The 21794-nt window shown below is 33.1% G+C and overlaps 3 protein-coding genes across 3 annotated transcripts; 1 reads left to right on the top strand and 2 right to left on the bottom strand.

Annotated features, from left to right (window-relative positions):
* Positions 1 to 4474: 4474 nt before the first annotated feature.
* Positions 4475 to 6349, bottom strand: LOC119675184 (uncharacterized protein K02A2.6-like). Its single transcript, XM_038086374.1, has one exon. The coding sequence runs from the start codon at positions 6347 to 6349 to the stop codon at positions 4475 to 4477; it is 1875 nt and encodes a 624-aa protein (XP_037942302.1).
* Positions 6350 to 6391: 42 nt separating this feature from the next.
* On the bottom strand, positions 6392 to 8275 carry LOC119675180 (uncharacterized protein K02A2.6-like). Its single transcript, XM_038086367.1, has one exon. The coding sequence runs from the start codon at positions 8273 to 8275 to the stop codon at positions 6392 to 6394; it is 1884 nt and encodes a 627-aa protein (XP_037942295.1).
* Positions 8276 to 11534: 3259 nt separating this feature from the next.
* LOC119679000 (adapter molecule Crk) lies at positions 11535 to 17871 on the top strand. The gene is made up of 6 exons (XM_038091138.1): positions 11535 to 11674; positions 12125 to 12247; positions 12310 to 12514; positions 13510 to 13638; positions 17189 to 17341; positions 17398 to 17871. The coding sequence occupies exons 1-6, from the start codon at positions 11643 to 11645 to the stop codon at positions 17668 to 17670; spliced, it is 915 nt and encodes a 304-aa protein (XP_037947066.1). The 5' UTR covers positions 11535 to 11642; the 3' UTR covers positions 17671 to 17871.
* The last annotated feature ends 3923 nt before the right edge of the window (positions 17872 to 21794 follow it).

Genomic DNA, 21794 nt, shown 5'->3' with positions numbered 1-21794 from the left:
TCTCTCAGCTGCTATAGTTGTTAGTTGTTCTCATAAGTTTGCAGCTCAAATCGCAGAACATTTCTATTATATTTCGTCTTTCGTGTGCGGAAAAGTTGGCCGCACATTTATACGTTGCAACTGTATTCACAAATTTGTGTCGTTTGTTGTGCTCAACAGAAATATTAACAAAATAATATGTGTGTGCTCACGATTGTAATATGAGAAATAGATATTTATATAATGGGAATTGTATGAGAGTAATTTTCTGTTCTATTCGAATATCAACTGCATGGATATGAATTTAACATGCTGATTTGCCGAAGCACTTGGTTATGCGGTCAAATCTGCAACACACATTTCAGTAAAATTTTTTAAATTTCGTCTCTCCTCTTTTATCTGTGCCACCAACGAATATTAGCCGCCTGATGTGTGGAAAAGTTGGCCGCACATTTATACGTCGCAAGTGTGTTCGATTTTGTTTGATCACTGTATAAACATGTATGGTTCTGCGTACAAACTCTTTTGTTTGAAAAAAGTTGGTTTGATGTTATAAGAAGTATGTGAAAAGTTGTGTTTATTCCACATTGATATAATATTAAACTTATATATATATATATAAATTATTAATTTAATTTATTTAATATGTTATTTTGTTAATGAAATTATAAATATTATAATGTGAATATATTGTTGCCTAATGTAATATAATTATACTTAATGAAACATCTAATATGTTTCAATATATCATTTTTAATTTAAGCGGCTCACGTAAAAACAACATTGTAAAAACAACACCGTTCCAGATAGGGTACGCGTCGTCACTGGTAGCAAGGTTATGCCCCAATAATTGTTGTAATCTTTGGTGTTTCTCTTTTTGGGGATTTTTACTAGAGTGCCTTCATTCCACAAGCTGGGTAAAGATTCCTCATTCCAGATTTTTTGATTGAGTGGTAGTCATATTTCGGCAGTATGTATTATATCACACAGCAGTAATTCAGAACATATGTATTTAAGACTCAATTTATGGTGAGCAATTTATTCCAGATGAGGTAATATCACGTTCAGCTGGTATTTGCTGATCCGTTCAAGGCTGCAGTTCTAGCGGACTATTCAACATTTTGGTAAAATGCCCAACCCATCGGGTCAATTGTTCTCCACTATTGTCACTAATTTTCCATCTCGAGCTGCAATAGGACTGTTTGTATATGTGGGCTTGTCGCGATATTTTAAAAACCGTTTTCATATCTCCAATTGCCGCTGCAGCTTCTGCTCGATCTGCTTGTTACTTGATCCATAATCGTTTATCCTTTCTAGCTGATTTCTTTATTCGTTTTGATAGCTCACTATAGTCTTCTCGAAAAAGATTATTTTGATTTAGCATTCTGATTTTTAGTATTTTGGGTTGCTCTATTAATTCCTATGTCTCCTGCGACATCCATGGTTTGTTTTTTGCTTTCTTAAATCCTTGTAGCTGTATGCTCACCTTTGTTGTTTCTTTTGCTATCTCGTCTACACTTTTCGTATTAATATTTAATATATCTGTTTCAATACGATTTTTGATTGCTTCTACGTAATCGTTCTGGTATTGAGCTGTACATAGCTTTCCTGTATTAAATTTGTGTGCTTTTTCGTGTTTAGTCCTGACTAAATAAATACATACATACATTTAGTCCTGAATACATAAAATACATGATAAAATACATTTTCATAAATTTGCCGATCACTCAAATACTTGCTTGGTACAACAGATTCTGAGTTTGATAAGTGTGAGCACTATTATCAGATAGAAAATTATGATACTCTTATCAATATCGGATTACTACAAGAGCACTTTAAAAACGATCACACACTACAGGGAGTAAAAATTTGTGTTTTAGAAGGGTGGGCAAAAAATATCACATAATTTTAACATGGCTTGTTTCCTTATTTTTGTCATAAATATCTCATCTCTCTTTATTTGAGATGATTGGATTTGTTTGCAGACAGACAATACTCGAGGCGTTGTATCTCGTTCGTTGTATAACTCAGTCTCGAAGCTTCACCATGAAGGCTAGTCGTGAAGCTTATCCATAAAGGCCAAATTAAGATGAAGTAGCTCGCTAGTAAAACTGCTGTTGGCATAGTATTAATAACGACATCAAGAAACTTGCCGCACAATGCAGTCGCAAATTGCGGGTGCAAATCTAACACAAAAATATCGTAATTGGCTAAAGCCAAAATGCTCATGGGAACAAGTGCTATAAATTGGCTTCAAAATTAATTTGTGTATCATTATTTGCTTTTCGTCTATTTGTTTTTGCCCAACTTCCATTTTTAGTTGTGGGAAAACGTTGGATCACATTTTGAAATGAAAGTTTATGATGCGTTTAATGATATAATAAGTGAATCATCTCTATTTCTTGTTCTGCTAATACCTGCTAATAGGGTAAACCGATTTGAGTTGATTTTTTATGGAGACTCTAGACGATAATTTTCTAACATGCTTTGTTTTGCCTTATTTGTTATGTAGGGATTGGGATTTAAGAGGGTACCGCGAGCCCTGCGAGTATGTACGCAAGCAACGTGTCTGATCGCATATAACTTGCAGAATCCCAATGCAATTTCTGTCATCCTCAATCCAAGATGTCGCACAGCCTCCACGTGAATGGTCATCTGGCACCCATGGTGAAGTGAACTAATAGTGCGTACAGCGAGTTCTATACCAAGCACTTTAAATTAAGGTTGCGCAAAAAGCATTATAACCCACAAATAAATATTAAGTTAACGTCCGCATCATCCAGTAAATACGATGGACTACACAAGACTGCTCTATGAGCAAAAACTATGATATTAACTACAGCTGCATGCGAATAGGGTTGAATATGGATGCGATTTAACGATTAGAAGGAGATTCTCGAACTCAGTTAATGGGTTCTCATAAACAAACAAAACGTTTGCTATTATCCAAATGAAGGGAAAATTTTGTAATATCACCCTAATACTTATCCTAATGTTTACAATGTCGTTCAAAAGAAATGGACGACTTGATCAAAGATACCTTCTACGCTAATACTCGCAGAAATTTATGTTCGTAGTCTCATGTTATTGAAACTGTTCTTGGTAATTTTAACGCACAGGTCAAAATAAAGGAAACGGTCAAAAACACTTAATGAGCCTAAATCTAATAACGGTCTAAGGCTGATGAATTTTGCTGCGGCGTAATAAATGGTAGAATGTAGCACCAGATTCCTCACACCTTCCGAGATCATCAAAGGTGCGAGCGAGAGAAAATTGAGGTATGTAGAAACAAGAATCAAAAAGTCAACCGTCTGACTCACGGACAATTTTCGTTACTAAACGAAAATGATGGTGTTGAAAATCCACTACCTATGCATATGGAAATGCGTGTTAGTATACAGAGACTAAAGATCAACAAAGTGGAAGGTACAGATGGCCTACCTGCAGAATTGTTCAAGCTAGCGGCGGTATGCTAATAGTAGGTTAGGTTAGGTTCGGAAAGCGCGTGCTGATAGTTGTGAGCACTTTCATTCGGAGACACATATTGCCAATTGTGATGCCTTCAAAAATTATGGGAGTTGCTAACCTATGTAATCCTTGTTAAACCATTTGGTTTTCCAGATGAAGTTGAGGAGTTTCGATAAGTTTGCTTTCATTATCACTTCCAAGCCAGTGAAAAAGCGATTTCCAAGACATTGAAATCGCCTTGTCTGCAGTCCTGGACAGAGACACAGGAAGTGGTTGAAAGATTCTACCTCCTCTTCATATTGCATAATCCACTAGTTGGAAATCGTTACCGTTGGAGCATAGGTGCAATGGCACAGTGCCCCGTTAGTACTCTGTTAATTTGTGTTTTTACAATTTAACTTTATTCTTATCGGAAGTCAAAAGTTAATCTATTTCTATATTTTTACAAAATGTTAAATACAGTTAATCAAATAAGAATAGCCTACTATTCAATTATGATTATACATTTCCAACATTCTCTTGGACCTAATTTTTGAAACCACTAAAGTAATGTTTAACATGACATTGAATTTTGTTTATTCAAGATTAAAACGAACAGGTTGTCTTCTCCTTCTAACCGACCGTCTTAATTGAACTGGCAACTGATCAGTGTGTGTGGACCCATATCTGTCGTCGGACTCCGCTTTGTCGTCTTTCTCTCTTTGATTTTGTTTCAAGTCAGATCCAGTAGTGATTATTGTTTCATCGGTCCCCATTTTGTCGTCTTTCTCTGTTTGACTATGTTCCGGGTCGGATCCAGTAGTAATTGTTGTTTCCTCAACCGGTGGTGTCCGAATACCAAAATCTAAATCAATATCAATATTATCTGCCCTAAGCTGATTTGAATGCGATGACGATAAATTTCGACGTATTTGATTTTGATGTCGTTTTATGTAACCATTTTCAGTTTGAATAAAATACATTTTATTTCCCAGCAATTTCTGTATCACGCCTCTGATCCATTTATGCGATCCCGAATAATTACGAGCTAACACTTTCTCTCCAACTCCGAATTTACTTCTATTTTGAGTTTTTCATAGTCTTTCGGGAACAACGCCGATAAAATGGTTCTTGGTTGCCCATGTAACAACTCTGCTGGCGATTTATCAGTTGCTAAGTTTGGAGTAGTTCTATACGTTGTAAGATATTTATACAACGCTTTGTCAATATGTTGTTCCTCTTTCATAATTTTTGTTACTGCTTCCTTAAAAGTTCTCACATGTCTTTCCGCTAACCCATTCGAAGCCGGATGAAAAGGAGCAGACGTGAGGTGCTGAATTGTGTTCATTTCACAAAACTTTTGAAATTCATTGGACGTGAATTGTGTTCCGTTGTCTGTCACGATATTGCACGGAAGACCTTCGATAGAAAAAATTTTTTGTAGAGCTCCAACTGTTGTTACAGCTGTTATTGTTGATAGTTCCACAATATATGGAAATTTTGAATATGCATCCACAACTATGAGCCACATACGTTTAAAGAATGGACCCGCGAAATCCAAATGAACTCTTTCCCACGGCCTACTAGGTTCTGGCCATGCAGAAAATTCTCGCTTTGGTTGACTTGCACCTTGTTGACAAGATGAACAATCATCATGAATACGTTCTATGGCTTTATCAATAAGAGGAAACCACACATATCGTCTTGCCATCTGTTTCATACGACCTTTACCCCAATGACCCTCGTGTAACAAATTTAATACTTGAGATTGCAGTGCTTTCGGTAGCACCACTCTAGTATATTCAGCCTGAAGAAGTAACACTCCATTCTGAAATGATAAGCAAAATCTGCGATTAAAGTACGGTTTGATACTACCTTCAGATTTCGGCAATTGTTCAGGCCAGCCATCTTGTACATATCTGCTGACACGTTGAAGAGTGTTGTCATTAGCAGTCATATCCTTTACTAATGTTGCATTTACTGGAAGATAATCCACAGCATTTTGATAAACAGTATCGACATCATCTAACATCACAACTTCCTTTCTATCAAATTGTATGTCATCCCCACACGGCAATCTGGAAAGAGCATCAGCGTTAGCATTCTGAGATGAACTTTTGAACCGTATAATATATTCATATGCTTGAAGTACAATAGCCCAACGCTGTAAACGATGCAACGCCATCACTGGCAACTTTCTATTCGGATTAAACAGTGTTGTCAACGCTTGATGATCAGTTATTAATTCAAAACGTCTTCCATAAAGATATTGATGAAACTTGGTCACTCCATAAATTATTGCTAATGCCTCTTTTTCGATTTGAGAATAGCGTTCTTGGCTGCTGTTTAATTTTTTTGAAGCATACGCGATTGGCTTCTCTGAACCATCAGCATAACGATGTGAAATTACTGCGCCGATTCCATACTTAGATGCATCTACTGCTAACACTATAGGCTTCTTATCATCATAATGAACGAGTTCCGTAGCTTTGATCATAGCATTTTTCAATGCTTGAAAAGCATCTTCATGATATGCTGTCCATTTAAACACAGCATTCTTTTTCCTTAGTTCATTTAAAGGAGCAGCTAATATGGAAAACTGTTTAATGAATTTGTTATAATAATTAACTTTTCCAATGAAAGCTTCAACTTCTTGAATATTACGAGGACGCGGCATTAATTTGATTGCCTCTACACGTTTTCCTGTGGGCATTAATCCATTCACATTGATTACGTGTCCAACATAATCTACCTGCTCTTGCGCAAAACTACATTTTTCGCTTTTACATGTCAAGCCGTATTCTTCCAAACGTTGAAAAATTTTGAAAACATTATTCAAATGTTCTTTATTATTTCGACCTGTTACGATTATATCATCTAAATAGACTGCACAGTTCGGTATTCCAGCGGTTACTTCTTCCATAAGACGTTGAAATATGCCAGGAGCACTGGCAATACCGAATGGCTATCGTTGAAACTGGAACAAACCAAATGGCGTATTAATGACTAGAAATTCTTTTGTTGCGTCAGACAATTCTACTTGCAAGTACGCTTCACTAAGATCAATTTTTGTGAAAAATTGTCCTCCTTGAAGTTTATAAAAAAGTTCCTCAACTATAGGAATTGGATACCTGTCAATCTCAATTTGCGAGTTCACACCAATTCTGAAATCTGCACAAATACGTAATTTTCCATTTGGCTTTGACACTACAACTATAGGAGCGGCCCAGACGCTGCTTCTGATAGCTTTCAAAACTCCAATATTTACCAACCGATCAATTTCGATGCGAACGTCTTCTCTTTTCGCAAACGGCAGGTTGTATGGTTTAAAGAATTTAGGCTTAGCATCTGACTTCAATCTGATTTCAGCTTTGAACAACGTACAACGCCCCAATTTCGAAGAAAAAATGTTAGCATGTTGACATCTGAGTTCATGTAGAGATGCGGTTAAACTTTGTTGACTGTCACAAGGATTATTTGCATAACATTCAATAACAGGTAACTGCAGTTTGAAATTTAATACTGTAAACAAATCCAATCCCAGTATGTTAGTAACATATTCATCGTTAACTACAAGTATCTCAAGCCTTCGAGTAATATTTCCATACTTGACATTTACTCTGAGAGAACCCTTAAGAAAAATAACAGCTCCTCCATACGCTCTCAGAACTTTATTCGTAGGCCCACAACTAGGTCTACCCAGTTGTTTATATGCCGCCAAACCAATTAAGGAACATGTTGCACCAGTATCTACTTGAAATGTTAAAATTTCGTTATTTATATTGAGGTCAACGAAAATTTTAGATGAACTAAGTTGCGAATCAACTGATTTAACTTCCGTTGTTTCATTCGCATTAATTGACTCAAATGAAACATCACTCATAGAATATACATCTCTTGCTCTATTTTGTTCCTGTCTTCGAACCTTAAAATTAGAATTCTGCTGAATACCTGTCACTGCTGATTGACAAACTGCAGCAATATGACCTTGCTTTGTACATAACCGACACTTTGTTTTGTTCTTGTAATGATAACATTGATTTCTTTGATGTGCTTTCCCACAAGCTGGACACGATTGTCCTCCCTTCACTGAATTTCGGGACTTAATATTACTTCGATTCTGTTTAACTTTCTTACTTGAACTGTGATTAACTTCATTAACTGTTTGACTGATATCTTCACCTCTAATTTCGTTACAAGTTTTAACCGTTGCTTCATATATTGCTGCTATCTGCAGTACTTCCTCTAGCGATGGGTTTGTTTTCTGCAACGCGGCACTACGGACTTTATCGTGTGGTGTGTGTATCACAACCATATCTCGTATACAATTATCTATAAACGATTGCTGGCAAGTTTCACTAGTACATAGGAACATGCACTCTTTAGCCGCACCACGCAGTTCTGCCACCCACTCAGCATATGATTGATTTGCTTTCATTCGTATTAAATGAAATTTAAAACGTGCTGCTAATATATGCTGTTTTTCCGCAAAATGATTATCCAATTTTGCTAGTAGTTCACCAAAAGACTTATTCTCTATATTATTGTCACATAACTTTTGAATAAGTTCAAATGTCTCTGTACCTATCCACGAAAGGAAACATGCGCGTTTTAATACATCGTCTTTCACTTGATGTGCCACAAAATGTTGATGCATCTGCTGAATATATATCGACCACTTTTCAACATTTCTCTCAAACCGTCGAAAGGTTGGAGTTGAATTAGCGGATTTTTTCCCGTTAATCACTCTTCTCAATACTTCTTCATTTTTGTTTAATATTTTCTCAAAAAATTCTTGATTTGCTAATGAGAACTCTCTTAGAACTGTCGCGAGTGCCTGAGCATCCATTTCCTCGTCGCCAACTGTTAATTTGTGTTTTTACAATTTAACTTTATTCTTATCGGAAGTCAAAAGTTAATCTATTTCTATATTTTTACAAAATGTTAAATACAGTTAATCAAATAAGAATAGCCTACTATTCAATTATGATTATACATTTCCAACATACTCCAATGCTAATAGTAAGTATGCATCATCTTATCTGCAGAATATGCTTGGATGAATTATGTACATCGATGGGAATCTGTTTTAAAAGAGGCGACCCGATGATTTGCGCCAACTATAGCAGAATCAGCCTTACACATGTGTCGAACCTCAATCATCATCCGAGATATATTGAAAGCACTTCGCAGGCTTACAATAAATGGAATCTGACATACTTTTTTTTTGCAATACTGAACATAACGGTTCAAATAGAAATCAAACACATAGTTAAGGTATAGAATCGTCGTTGGCCAGACAGACAACACATGGAAATTTTGATGTATCTTGATGACGGTACATCTTTGTAGCTCAGAAGTATTCAATGTTGGTCCTCAAAAGCTATATACCCATCAAACGCGTGTGGTTTATTTTTCAAAGCACTTACGATATTGGCAGAAAAAATGACAGAGAGCGTGTTATGCAACACTGACAAAATCAGTTAAAGTAAATATTATATCTGATCTGTCAACTGAAACACGTCGAAGTAAATTACAAATTGTTTTGAATCCATTGTTTTGAAAATAACAAAAGTAACTTCACTAAAACGGCTGTGTGTAAATGTCATGAAATTTTACACATAGTCTTTTGAAGGTTGGTACTTCATAAACGACATATGGATTTGACAATGGCAGCATCATCTATGTGTCAGTCGTACGACTTATATTATAGATTAGTTAGTTTATAGATATATTTGACAGATATCTGAATAAACATTTCAGTAGAAATCATATCAAATCCAGGCGATTTCTTTAATTTAAGTTCAAAATTAATCATTTCTATAAATTTTAACTCAGTTACGTGGAATTTCATAAGATATTAGTGAGAAAGGAGGATCACTTTCACTACTATCACTTTCTCTATTGTAAAAACATTAGCCAAGTATTCCCAAAACTTCGAATGAGCGAATTTTGTATGACCGGTTTTTCGATCATTTTCACAGGGAATATTTGGTATTTTTATCGTAAGTAACATTACAAAGATATACTTTTTGAGACTCGTTTTTATATAGTCGGATCTCCCTCTTTCAAAACTGGATAAAGGGTACTGATATTCCAATCGCTGGGCATACTTTCAACCAACCATATTCTGCAGATATGATGTTGCATGCTCACTATTAGCATATCGCCGCCAACCGTGAACAATTCTACATATTCTTTCGTCTCTGTATAGTAACACGCACTTCGATATGAATAGGTGATGGAATTTCAACACCATCATTTTCGTTTAGGGGCTACGACAGCATTTCTCTAAAGGCAGAATATTATCATCGTCAGATAGTAGTTTAAAGAAATATTCCTCCTGTGCCATCAGTACGTACTCGTATCCAGATTACCATTTTCATCCTTACAGTTTTATGCTCCAGACTTAAAGCCTTGATTCAGACAGATGCGGTTAACTTTTCGCGCCTTTTATTGATTTTATTTCTTTCGTCTGTATAGGGGCCTCTCTACCTTTTTCATATCCTGATATTATTGACGGACGATTCGTGTAGTCCTTGTCTGTCTGTCGTGATCACAGATGATGAGAAACTTTTCTTGATATGGATTGTAGTAAGCTTTTCCAATTTGAATCACCAATTTGGACTGATTTTCACAGTCTCTTGCTAGCCACAAAATCGTATCAAATTCATATCTATTCGCAAGGCATATGTAGCAGATATCACAATTTGCTCTTTTATAGCAACCTTGCGGTGACGTCAGTCTTATATTTATTGACGGCTTCCGGCAGTTGGATAGAGGCATCTTTCCTATAGAGGGTCTGGATATTCTAGGTGCTTATCCGTTAATCATTGTCCTTCAAGCGTTTGCATTGGTCGTCCACGTTAATCGGTTTCCAGTTCCGATGCATCTTTGCGTACTTCATTTGCTTCTGTTTATACTTCATCCTAGTACATACACATAAAATATTTTTTTAAAGACATACTGTGCATTATTTATTGGCAAAAATAATTTGTTTTTATCCTATAAGATTGCCCCGAAAGATACTTCGTTTATTAAATTTAATGAATAATCATAGCAGTAAATATTCACAAAATGTATTATATGTTTTCTTAAATAATTTTTGACAACATTTGATGCAAATATTTTGCTCCTAAAATATTAGAACACATAATTATTAGAAGGAGAATATGATGAGAGTGACAATATATCCCATTTAAGCTGCAAATCTTTTGGATGGCACCAAACATATGTAGGACCTTCCCTTAGCATACTGGAACACTTCATACCTATATTTTTATATCAGTTCTCAACTTTCTATTTAAGTGAAACATTTAATTTGTCAAGTAAATGACAACTCACTTTATAAATTATCGGTGTTTTCCGGGGGGAGCTTAAGAAATGATTTCTTAATGATCCCAATAAATAGATAGTTTACGTTATTTGATGAATATTTATTTTCGAAGTATTTTGAGCAGACTAATATTTCTTACTCCATGATCACTTTTGTTTATCATTGCTGTAGAGAACCAATTTCTGTTCCGCTGTAATGCATTTAGTAGGCGAATACCTAATTTTTAAAGACCACAGAATGTTGTACTTTGGTAAACCTTGCACTCGACGTCCATGAAATCATGCAAATACTGGATGACCTCAACTGGAGATTGTTAACAGCTTTGATTAAAAATGAGTTCAAATACAGTCTAAGGATAATAAATGGATTAGTTAATATGAAATTTGTCCCTCTTGTTAAAGTAATTTAATTTAATATTTATATTGTTAAATTAGACATTCCAGATGTTATTACACATTTTTAATATAAGTTGTTAAAAGATTAATCCAAACTTCCGTCAGACGTCGAAAATGTCATAACTGTAAGCTTTATATACGTATAAGTGTTATAAATTCCAATAATGCATATTTAAAATGAAGCTAAATAAAGCTAAAATACTATTACTACTACTACTATTACTATATATCTTATATATTAAAGAAGCAAAGAAATATTAAGTAATATTGCAAATGGAGTTGATATTGTATAGCATATCATGTTCACACTTATGTCAATAATTATTGTTTTCAACAATCAATAACAAATCTGTTGTGTATAACAACGTTGTTATCTTAGCGTTCTAGTTCGTTAGTTGACTTTACAAACCTTTAAGTTGTTTTGTTGGGACGAGGAGTGCAATTATAACTCCGATTATCGTAGTTTACAGTATTTTCGCCAAATAATGGACACATTTGATGTATCTAATAGAAATAGGTAATTACACATTAAACTAATGTATGTTAATATAAGTGAGTGCAGTTATTCATATATTTACATATATATGTTAATGCAAGCTATGTGGTTTCTAAAAATTAAAAGAAAAATATAGATAAAATTTTTTTACATGGAGTATCGGTAATTACGATTTAGATGTGTGCAATTAGTAGAAAAATAAATATATCTCAAGTTGTGTTGTTTGAAAATGAGTTCGTATTTTCAATTATGATTCTGATTATTTTAACAAGTCTATAGTTAAGTATTATATTACTGTTTCTTTATAATTTTGTGAAGTCTTCAAAAATTATTCAAATATTGTAAATATGTAGAATTAAGTATTGTGTCTACAAGTTTGTCTTGTATATGGCAAAAGAACAAAACAATTTTTTTGTTTATTTTTCCAATTAAAATTTTAATTATATCCAAACCAATATCTTTTATTGACAGTTGGTATTTCGGCTCAATGTCACGTCAGGAAGCAACAGAAGTACTGATGAATGAAAGGGAGCGAGGCGTGTTTTTAGTACGAGATAGTAACTCTATTGCTGGTGATTACGTTTTATGTGTAAGGTGTGCTATAACGTTATTAAAGTCGTATATACTCAGTTAATTATTTAAAAAAATTAATTTAGGGAAGATACAAAAGTTAGTAATTACATAATAAATAAAATTCAGAAGAACGAAAACATTGTATATCGCATTGGGGACCAATCTTTTGAAAATTTGTCGAAATTGCTTACATTTTATACTTTACATTATTTAGATACAACTCCTTTGAAACGGCCAGCTTCGAAGAAAATAGAAAAAGTAATTGGAAAATTTGACTTCGAGGGAACAGTAAGTAGAATAACACTAAGTTCTAATATATTATATATTTGTTTTACTATTCACATTAAACGCGAAATGGACAGCCATATATTTGGCTAGAAAACATCTGACAATGAAATAACATTTTTATTATTAGCCCAAAATTTGTATGTTGAAATAATTTCTTATTTAATTGAATTTTCAAGTTATTCGAATAGTCAAAATTATTTGGATCTGGATGACACAAAGATAAATTTGTGTAAGTAATGACGTTGCGGAGGATAGTATAAAAGCATTCAATAAACACATTTAGTAGCAATCTCAGCGATCATATAATTACTTTCCCAAATAGAACTAGATAGAATTACTGAACCAACCTAACTGATATCTGAATGGTGCTCGTATCTTCCACGTCACTACAAACTTTTTAAGTAGTTAGTTAATGTCTAACATATAGAATATTCCACACAAACTGTGATATAAAATATATTTGAAGAATAAATATTTCACATACTACGGAATATAAATAAAATTTATCTATTGTTTTAACTAATAAGAATTATATATAAAATCTTAAAAACCATCATTTGTTCAACGATCAGTAAGAGTAAAAGTTAATGTGTTCTTATGTTTGTGCTTGAAACCGTTCCCATACTTTTTGCGTAAATTGTTATTTTAATTTTACTTGACTTTTACACCAAAAGTCGTGTAATAAACATTATCCCTGCAAAACTTTATTAAATAAAATGTTATCTATGCAAAGCTTTATTAAAATTTGTCAAAATGTATTTAATCTTTCATAAACACATCTTCACATAAATTCATTCAAGAAAATAGTGCTTATTTTGTGAACTATATGTATTAAATTTGGTTGCCTAATTATATAGTTTATATGAAACATTGGTTGTAGATTGGAATATACCAATCGGATGCATATAAATTCTACTAATGAAGTTTCGTTAAACGTGATTAGTAGTATGCTTAGAAAAAGTCAAAGCTAACATTGTTTTTTGTTTTATATTCAGGACCAGGATGATTTACCGTTCCGACGTGGTGATATTCTTACTGTTATAAGAAAGGATGAAGATCAATGGTGGACTGCCAAAAATTCACTAGGACAAACAGGTCAAATTCCTGTACCCTATGTACAAAAGGTACTCAAACTTGAAATATAAAACTAATACAATATTCCTTGTATATATATCCTTATTCACACTTATTCAACAAATTTTGATATTCTTGGATAATAATATATCAGAATGAGCTTTTTTGAGTGACTATCAAAATATTAAATATTTATGCATGTCACAAAAAATTTTTATGTAACGGATTACAGGAAATATTGTATAATTCATTATTGACATTATTTAATATTAGTTTTAATTATTTAATTATTTAAAATAATTGAACATATTTTAGAAGTACGTAATAGATAATATTAGTAATACTTTTGAACGATTACAAGCATAATGAAAACTGCTTGCAAGTTAAGCTTAAGCTTTTAAACACTTCAAGAGAAGTCTGATCGGTAGAGGAAATATACAAAAAAAATATGTATTTGTTTAATTCAAATAATTTTCATACAAGTAAATCAAAATGCATGTTTAACTATTTTTAATTTATTGAATTTTTATATTGTTTTCATATTATATACATAAACAAATTTTTCGTTTTGAAACACTTTCATTTCGTCATGAAATATAATGATATGGGCTTCTGTTTTCATTATACATCGACATTTCGTGCAAAAAACCTTCAAAACACATCCAATATTAAACATCGTTTAATTTGGCATCTTATATGCTTGTTGTCTTAAATAAGTTGAGAAATTATGATGCTTTAACATTGATTTTTTGAGATTCATCTCAATATTGCATAAAAATTTTATATTCGTTTTTTATATAACACCGACCTACGAACATTGTTGCGTAAGAATTTTTTATCGTCACAAATCATTTTCCTGCAATCTGCACCTGAACCAACTACGAGGTAAGCTCGTATATATACTTTGTTTTGTATATATTAGGCCTTTATATTGCTTTTATGTAGTATGCTAAACTTTTGGTAAAATGTTTAATGTTAAAGTTTTAATTAAAAAACACAGTGATTAAAACAACTAAAAATTACATGTAAATAAACATGTTGATTCGATTGTTTAACTTAACAATCTGTTATTCTGTTATAATAAATATAAAATTTAAGGAATACAAACATTTTTACTATTCAGTGACCAGTGATATCAAATATAGTGTTAGGTGATTGAAGTTACATTTGTCACACTGATATTGCCAACTACGTGAAATTCATACGAATGACAGCTGTTTATATTGCTTACAAGCTATCAAGCATTTGCGTCTCAGCTTTATATAACAAAATTTATTCGAAATAAAATTCAAACGTAATAGTGTAATTGCGTTATATTTGGCTGGAAAATCGCAACCAGCTATACTTTGTGAGCTTAAACACCACAAAGTGAATAAAATGTTTGTGTATCGTACGATAAATCGTTATAATAGTACAGACAGCGCCCCCAAACGATAAGGTGCTGGATGAAAAAGACAGCAACATAACCTGAAATGGTTTTGAAAGTGAAGGCTCGACTTAAATGAAATCCACGTCCTAGTGGTAATCAAATGGCCAAATAACTGAAAGTGTCTCAGCGAAGCATCCGACGCATATTCCTAAGTGAGCTCGAGATAAAGCCTTACAAGTTCCAAAAGGCACAAGATCTTACACCAAAGCAACAAAAAGTTAGGCTCGAAGTAGTAAATGTGTTGTTACCTTTGAACGAACGTGGCGCATTTCCAAACATTGTGTTATCTGATGGGAAAAATTGAGAGTTCCAAAACTCTCAGTGTTCATAATTAATTAACTGAAAGCACTGTCTAAAATTTGAGACTACAAATGGCCATCCGAAGTAATTTTCCACCTCAAGTAATGGTATGGGTAGCTATGACCGCCAGTGGATGTTCTTCAGTGGTTTTGATCAAGCCTGGTGTCAAAGTCTAAAAGATCAGGAAAGTCAATCGGGAAAATGTTTTGAAAGTTGCTTTAGAGCCGTAGGTACGCAAATATTTCGATCGTAGACCATGGACGTTTCAACAAGACTCGGTATCAGTCTCGATCACATAAAGCTCGTGCGGATCAAGAATGGTTAAAAAATCATGTTATACACTTCATTTCGTCCACACAATTACTTTCGAATTCACCAGATGCAAATCTGCTGGATTATTCCATCTGAGTAATTTTGGAGAGCAAGGTGAGGACTAAAAAATATGCCAGTATGGATGCGCTGAAGAAAGCTATTGCTCAGGAATGGGCCAATATACGGAAAGATCACATTCGTGAAGCATGCAATTCATTTTTGAACCGTTTGAAGGTCACAGTCAAAGTAAAACCAAATGATGGCCACATCGAGGTGGAGTGAATGAATTTTGAAATATTTTATTTCTACAAATTTTTGTAATTTAAATAGGAAACACTTCAATCGCCTATCCCGGTATAACATATCACTGGAAAATTGTTATTTTTGACAAATACCTTATTTGCACTGCTTACAATAAGTTGAGTTATATCTGTCTAGTTAAAAATCGGAATATACTTGTGAACAGTTTTTTGTGACATAACGATTTTCAAATCAGCAAGACAAGAGCGCATTGATAAACTTACTAGCAGCTGTTAAGCGTTTGTGTTACGAGTTCAGTCTAAAAAGTCGTTCATTTGAGACCATAGTTTGTGAAGATTGTTTAGAATCAGTTATTGTGGTAAACACTTTGATGTTGTGCTGAATATAATTACGCAAAATCTTTGCGTAATATATTATGCCATTGGGGTAAGACTAGATCACATATATAAAATATTGCATGATTGCTTATCCTTAGTAAATATTTGTTTTTGTTGGAACGCATATAATTTGACAAATGTTTAAAAAAATAAACGTATTGAAATAACAAGGAAAATGGTAAAGCCATATTAGCAATGATGTTAAAATGTGAAACTCAACAGCAGTCCACTGTGGGTGTTTTGCAACGATTCTAAACCAGCAAAATAAATTTGTTCACGCTCGAGGCGTTTTCAAACAAATGGTGAGCTGCGGTTCAATAATGTAGTAGCAGCGCATTAAAACAATTATGTCGGTATAACGGATTTTAATTAGTACATTTGTTTGTTAAAAACATTTTGAGAAATGAGAAATACCAATACATGGGTCGTAAATCGGCCTAGATTTTTCTTGGTTTCCGAATATCAAAGATATCTTAAGTGGAATAGTAGAGAATTCTATTACAAGTCATTTAAACATATATAAAAGTGGTATGAATCATAAAGGAGAGTATTTTCAAAAACAGTATTGGCAACTTCGTGTATTTTGTATCTTTTTGCATTTGTTTAGTATAGAAACGAAAGCCGGAAAGTACATAAAAACGATATGTACCTTTATGTGATTCACTTTTGAATTAATTTGTGTTATAAAATATTCATTTCTTTATTACGAGTTTCTCAATATTAAATAATCTTTTTCAAGAAATAGGTTATTAAATTTAAGAATCCAAATAATTTTATATTTAAATCGACACATTTAGATTGAATCAAATTATATATACAACTTTAAAAGGTTTGTAATAGAAAGATCTTTAATAAAGAAGAATTTATTTACAACATAATTAATGGATATAAAAAAACTGATCTTTAATTAAACTTTTTTAGTACGATGAAAATTTTGATGATTGTTACCATGATCGCTCCTTATTTAGTGATTGCAATGGTGGAAACGCAGCAGCAGCTCGTATAAGTGGGTCTAGCGATGCACATGGAAACTGTCAGCGTTTAAATAATACTCTAAAAAAATCAGATTTAAATGTAATCGATTGTATTTTAGTTATAGTCAGTTAATTACTTTTTAATAATATTTGCAGCGAAAACTACCTGCTTTTGCACGCGTAAAGCAAGCTCGAGTTCCAAATGCTTATGATAAAACGGCGCTAAAACTGGAAGTTGGAGATATTATAAAGGTCACAAAAACAAATATAAATGGTCAATGGGAAGGAGAGATAAAAGGGAAAAAAGGTCAAGGTCACTTTCCTTTCACGCATGTTGAATTTATTGATGATTGTGATTTAATACGTTGCTCAGGTGAAAGTTCACATACTCATAAAGAACCAAATATAAGCAATGATTGGGGCGAATAAAAATTGTTTTGACAATCTTATAATATGTATATATTATTTTATGCATGTAATTTTTTTCAATATAGCCTTATAAAATACTTCAAATTAACTTGTAAGTAATATTTTTAATTATTGTATGCTAGATATATATTAAAATTAAACAAATGTATTATGGTAAGATGCAAGAATATTTATTTTGTTCAGTGAGACTTATAATTAAATGAAATAAAAATGAGAGAAATACTTATATATAGTACATATCTGTTTCTTTTAAAGTTATAGTACATATTTTAATATGCATATACAGGTAATCGAAAAGCTAAATTGACAGATGTGAAACATTTTGAAGATGCTAAATGAAAAAGATGAATGTTAAAATTTAAATCTGATATTTTTTAGGCAACGGATTTTAGATGTGTCAATTGTTCTGAGCAAAGTTTTCGACAACAATATAACCGATATATCTTACTTCTCGAGATATCGATGTTTAAAATTATTAACTATTGAAATTACTAACAAAAACTTCATCCGCCGTCTAAGGCTGCGGTTATATTAAATGCGATTTTGGTCTTGCGTGCTCGTGCTAACAAATCAAATGTATACAATCATATGTTAGGGGTTATAGTTCCTAAGAACAGTTCGCGCGACGTGTTGTTTCTCTCATGCGAATATTTGATTAAACAAAATATTTTGTTTGAAATTCACGCGTTCGTGCAAAATGAAAGGTGTAAATAGCGAAATTGATAGGTGTGTGTTGTTTTCACATAATTTTGAGTTTATGAATGGAAATAAATTGAAAACATTTACTACTTTTAGGAAACGGAATACGATGTGCTACTTTCTTTCTTTGAGGAATAGACAAATTCTGCATTTTTATACCTTGAAGAATAAAAATCGTGCACCCGAATTTATCTTTTGTTATTTGAAAGTAATAAATAAATGTTAATGAATTTTCCGTTAAATATGTATCATCTTCGTTATCTATTTATTTTTCAAAACAAACAAAACAGAACTGTCAATTAACAAGAAAAGTAATCGCAACATGCAATGTGTTCGCATGAGAAATCATATGTACAAACACGCAAGACAAATGGAGGAGCTGGATAGAGGAACTCTGAATAACAATTTTTTTTTGTATTTTGATATCTTACTTTAATTTAAAAATGAAAATCGGATATTTTTTTCAAATAATTGTTACTTTTCTGTTAATGTTATACATTGACAAAAAGTAAAAAAATGCGCTTAAGCGCCCGCTTTTCGATTAATCGAACACCAGTTTTCTCGAAAACTAAAAATTGCAAAAAATTTTTTGATTTCAGATTCGTGATTTTATGAATATCTTGAGATATATCTTGAGAATTCAACAATAAGGTTGCTGAAAAAGTTATCGAAAGTTGCTGTTTTCACTAAAAACCCATTGTCAAAGACGTGTGCTGGAATCTTGGATCGTACCTTAATCTCAAATAAATAACTAAAATGCAGAAATTTAAAAATTGATTGCTGTTGTTCTGTCAAAATTGAGGCAGAACGTAAGAAGAGTTTTGTTTATATATTTCATATGTTTTTCAATTTGCTTTTTTAAATAATTTAGTGTTAATTCAGCTTAGTCAATTACGCATCTACACTGAATAAATTTTGGTATTTGTTCAAATGCGAAATCATATTTGTATGCATTAGTGAAAAAATAGAATGTTTGAAAAAACTTTCCAAAGCTTAGTTTGTTTATTCTGTATGTTTATTATCTAGACTTTGTCAAGTTATCTATGCTTAAATAAAAATACGTATTATTTTTGAATTTTACAATCAAAACCTAAAATGTGTTATATGGCGTTTACATTGGCCGAAAATGGCTCATTTTGGTCAAAAATCGAAAATGAGTCATTCTTGCATATAAAATTTCAAGCGCAAAAATGAGCAATTTTCTCACATTCTGTATGAAAGACGTTCGAATGCATTCCACATATGTTCCAAGTGCAAAGGAATCCATTGAACATACCATAAATAAAAGCTTTTCATAGCATTTTGACATATTTACAAAAAAAGGTAAACAAATGTTTGGTGGTTGCATTTTCTTGAAAACGATGCACCTCTTTTTAGAACTTCTACTTCCTAAAAGGTAATTAATGGAAGTTAAAAATATGTTTTAAGTTTATATTGTAAGGTTTGAAAGCATATTTAACCTTCATGCAATATTTTTTTGGCACAGGCCAAAAATCAAATCAACAAGCAAGTTGCAAAATCAGCTGTTTAAAATGAAAACAAACGAATTACAACGAATGTAAACACTTTCAAATGGGTCATTCAAAATGAGCCATTTTCGGCCAATGTAAACGCCATATTAGTAAAAACTGAAGGTGTTTGCAAAAGTCATGCAAATAGTGTAGACGCATGATTATCTTCGTTACGATCGGATTTTTGTCAAATTCCATTTCAATTTTGTAGCCCGCGTCTAATTGCTAAAAAATCTAACAAAACATTTTTAACGCAGTCAAGTGATAGATGTTTATCTTTTTATAAATTATATGTTGTATTTTAATTTCTTATAAACAATTAATAGAACTAGTGCAAAGAAACATACGATTTTAGTAATCTTTCTTATTCAGACTATCTGTAGGGATAACGATATCATATGAATGTCCAAAGAAGTACAAATTGTGCGTGCCAAACGCATCAAACTATTTTGGTCTGAAATAAACTGAAGTCACTATTATATATGTAGATAGATTAGGTTAGGTTGGAGCGACGGTCTTTTGTGTGAAGCCCACTTGAACACAAAAAATGGCTCGTTGTAATACCACAGATCAGCCTTGTTCATACGCGGACCAAAATGATTTCCGAAGGGACCGCAGTGGTCAGCGTGTGAATAATGCTGTGAGGTACGATTCGTCCATTGAAGTGAATCATTCTGAAGAGTCTATATATTTGACCAAGTCCTTAATTTTGAAGAATGACAGCTCTGTTATTTCTGTAGGAAGAGGTTCATAGAACTCTGATCTTCTCGTAACCGATGACGGTTATTGTCCATTATAATAATTAACCTAGTCTTAACTGGTTGAGAAATGTACTGCTTCAACTAATCTGTTCACTACTACGGTACCTATGCAATGAATCCTATCTACCCAAGTTTGGTTAGCTATATTCATATATTTTTGTTGGTTACCAGCTTGGTCGTTATAAGTAGTATATCAATGTCCGAGAAATGAATGTCAGAGAGTAGAATTCTTGTTCTCAGACATTCATTTTCCACTGTAAATAGCTACCATGTTAAAAGAAACCAATTTATGTAGAGGTCAAGGTCTCTGTTAAAGTAAATGAATAACGGAGAGAGAGAATTGAGTCTGGTTACCACAAATTTAGCTTGCTGTTTCAATGGAAGCCGATAAAGCGATCAATTAAGTAAAGCGAAAGCAGCTTTGGTGTGAGTGGAACTTAAGGTTCCATTGATTTGTAAGGCAGTCATCATCGAGCAGTTTAATGGAAACCTTTGGAATTTAACATGGAAAATATCAGTGCAAACCTTGTCCTCAATCCAAGTTATCGCACTGTCTCCACGCATCGCCGTCACGGTAGGTATCTATGTAAAATTTTAGATCTTCATGTCCCTACCTACTATCTGAACTCCATGTGGCATCCCTGGATATTTCCCTATCCAGGTTGTAACTTGCGTTGCGGTGTAATAAGTGGAAGTACCAGAATCTTACACCGCTATATTTATAAGGCAGCCTGCTATCTCACGATCAATCAACACTTAACCAGATTTATTACTTCGTGATTGACGCAATGTACGCTTCAAGTGTGCTGGACCTAGGTTCATTCCGTGGTTCACATATTGATTCAGACAACTACCTTGTTGCAGCCAAAATACGTCACCAACAACGTATGCTCCCATGCACAAGAAAAGCTTGATGTAGTTAAGCTGTTATTATGTAAGACAACCGAAGTCTTCGCCGCTCAACGCTCTAGCCGAATAAACAACCAACTCTCGTTCCAATGATGACCATAAATTCAATCAAAGAGTCAACAGTCTGACTCAAGGCTTTAAACCTGTAATCTAGTTAAATATACACAGAGTGTGCATGCCAACTCACTGATTGGGTCTTATCAGTATGGCTTCCGATCTGGTCGCTCCACCATTAACCAAATAT

The sequence above is a fragment of the Teleopsis dalmanni genome, chromosome 2, assembly GCF_002237135.1.
Source record: "Teleopsis dalmanni isolate 2A chromosome 2, ASM223713v2, whole genome shotgun sequence".
Taxonomy (NCBI): Eukaryota; Metazoa; Arthropoda; class Insecta; order Diptera; family Diopsidae; genus Teleopsis; species Teleopsis dalmanni.
Note: the sequence above shows the minus strand (reverse complement) of the source record. Positions and strands in the feature narration are given on the sequence as shown.

Excerpts from the sequence above, each read along its gene's own strand:
- LOC119675184 (XM_038086374.1), bottom strand. The coding sequence starts at position 6,349 with ATGGAAGAAGTAACCGCTGGAATACCGAACTGTGCAGTCTATTTAGAT.
- LOC119675180 (XM_038086367.1), bottom strand. The coding sequence starts at position 8,275 with ATGGATGCTCAGGCACTCGCGACAGTTCTAAGAGAGTTCTCATTAGCA.
- LOC119679000 (XM_038091138.1), top strand. The coding sequence starts at position 11,643 with ATGGACACATTTGATGTATCTAATAGAAATAG. Across the intron at positions 11,675-12,124 it reads GATGTATCTAATAGAAATAG|TTGGTATTTCGGCTCAATGT; the intron begins GTAATTACACAT and ends TTTTATTGACAG. Across the intron at positions 17,342-17,397 it reads TAAAAAAATCAGATTTAAAT|CGAAAACTACCTGCTTTTGC; the intron begins GTAATCGATTGT and ends TAATATTTGCAG.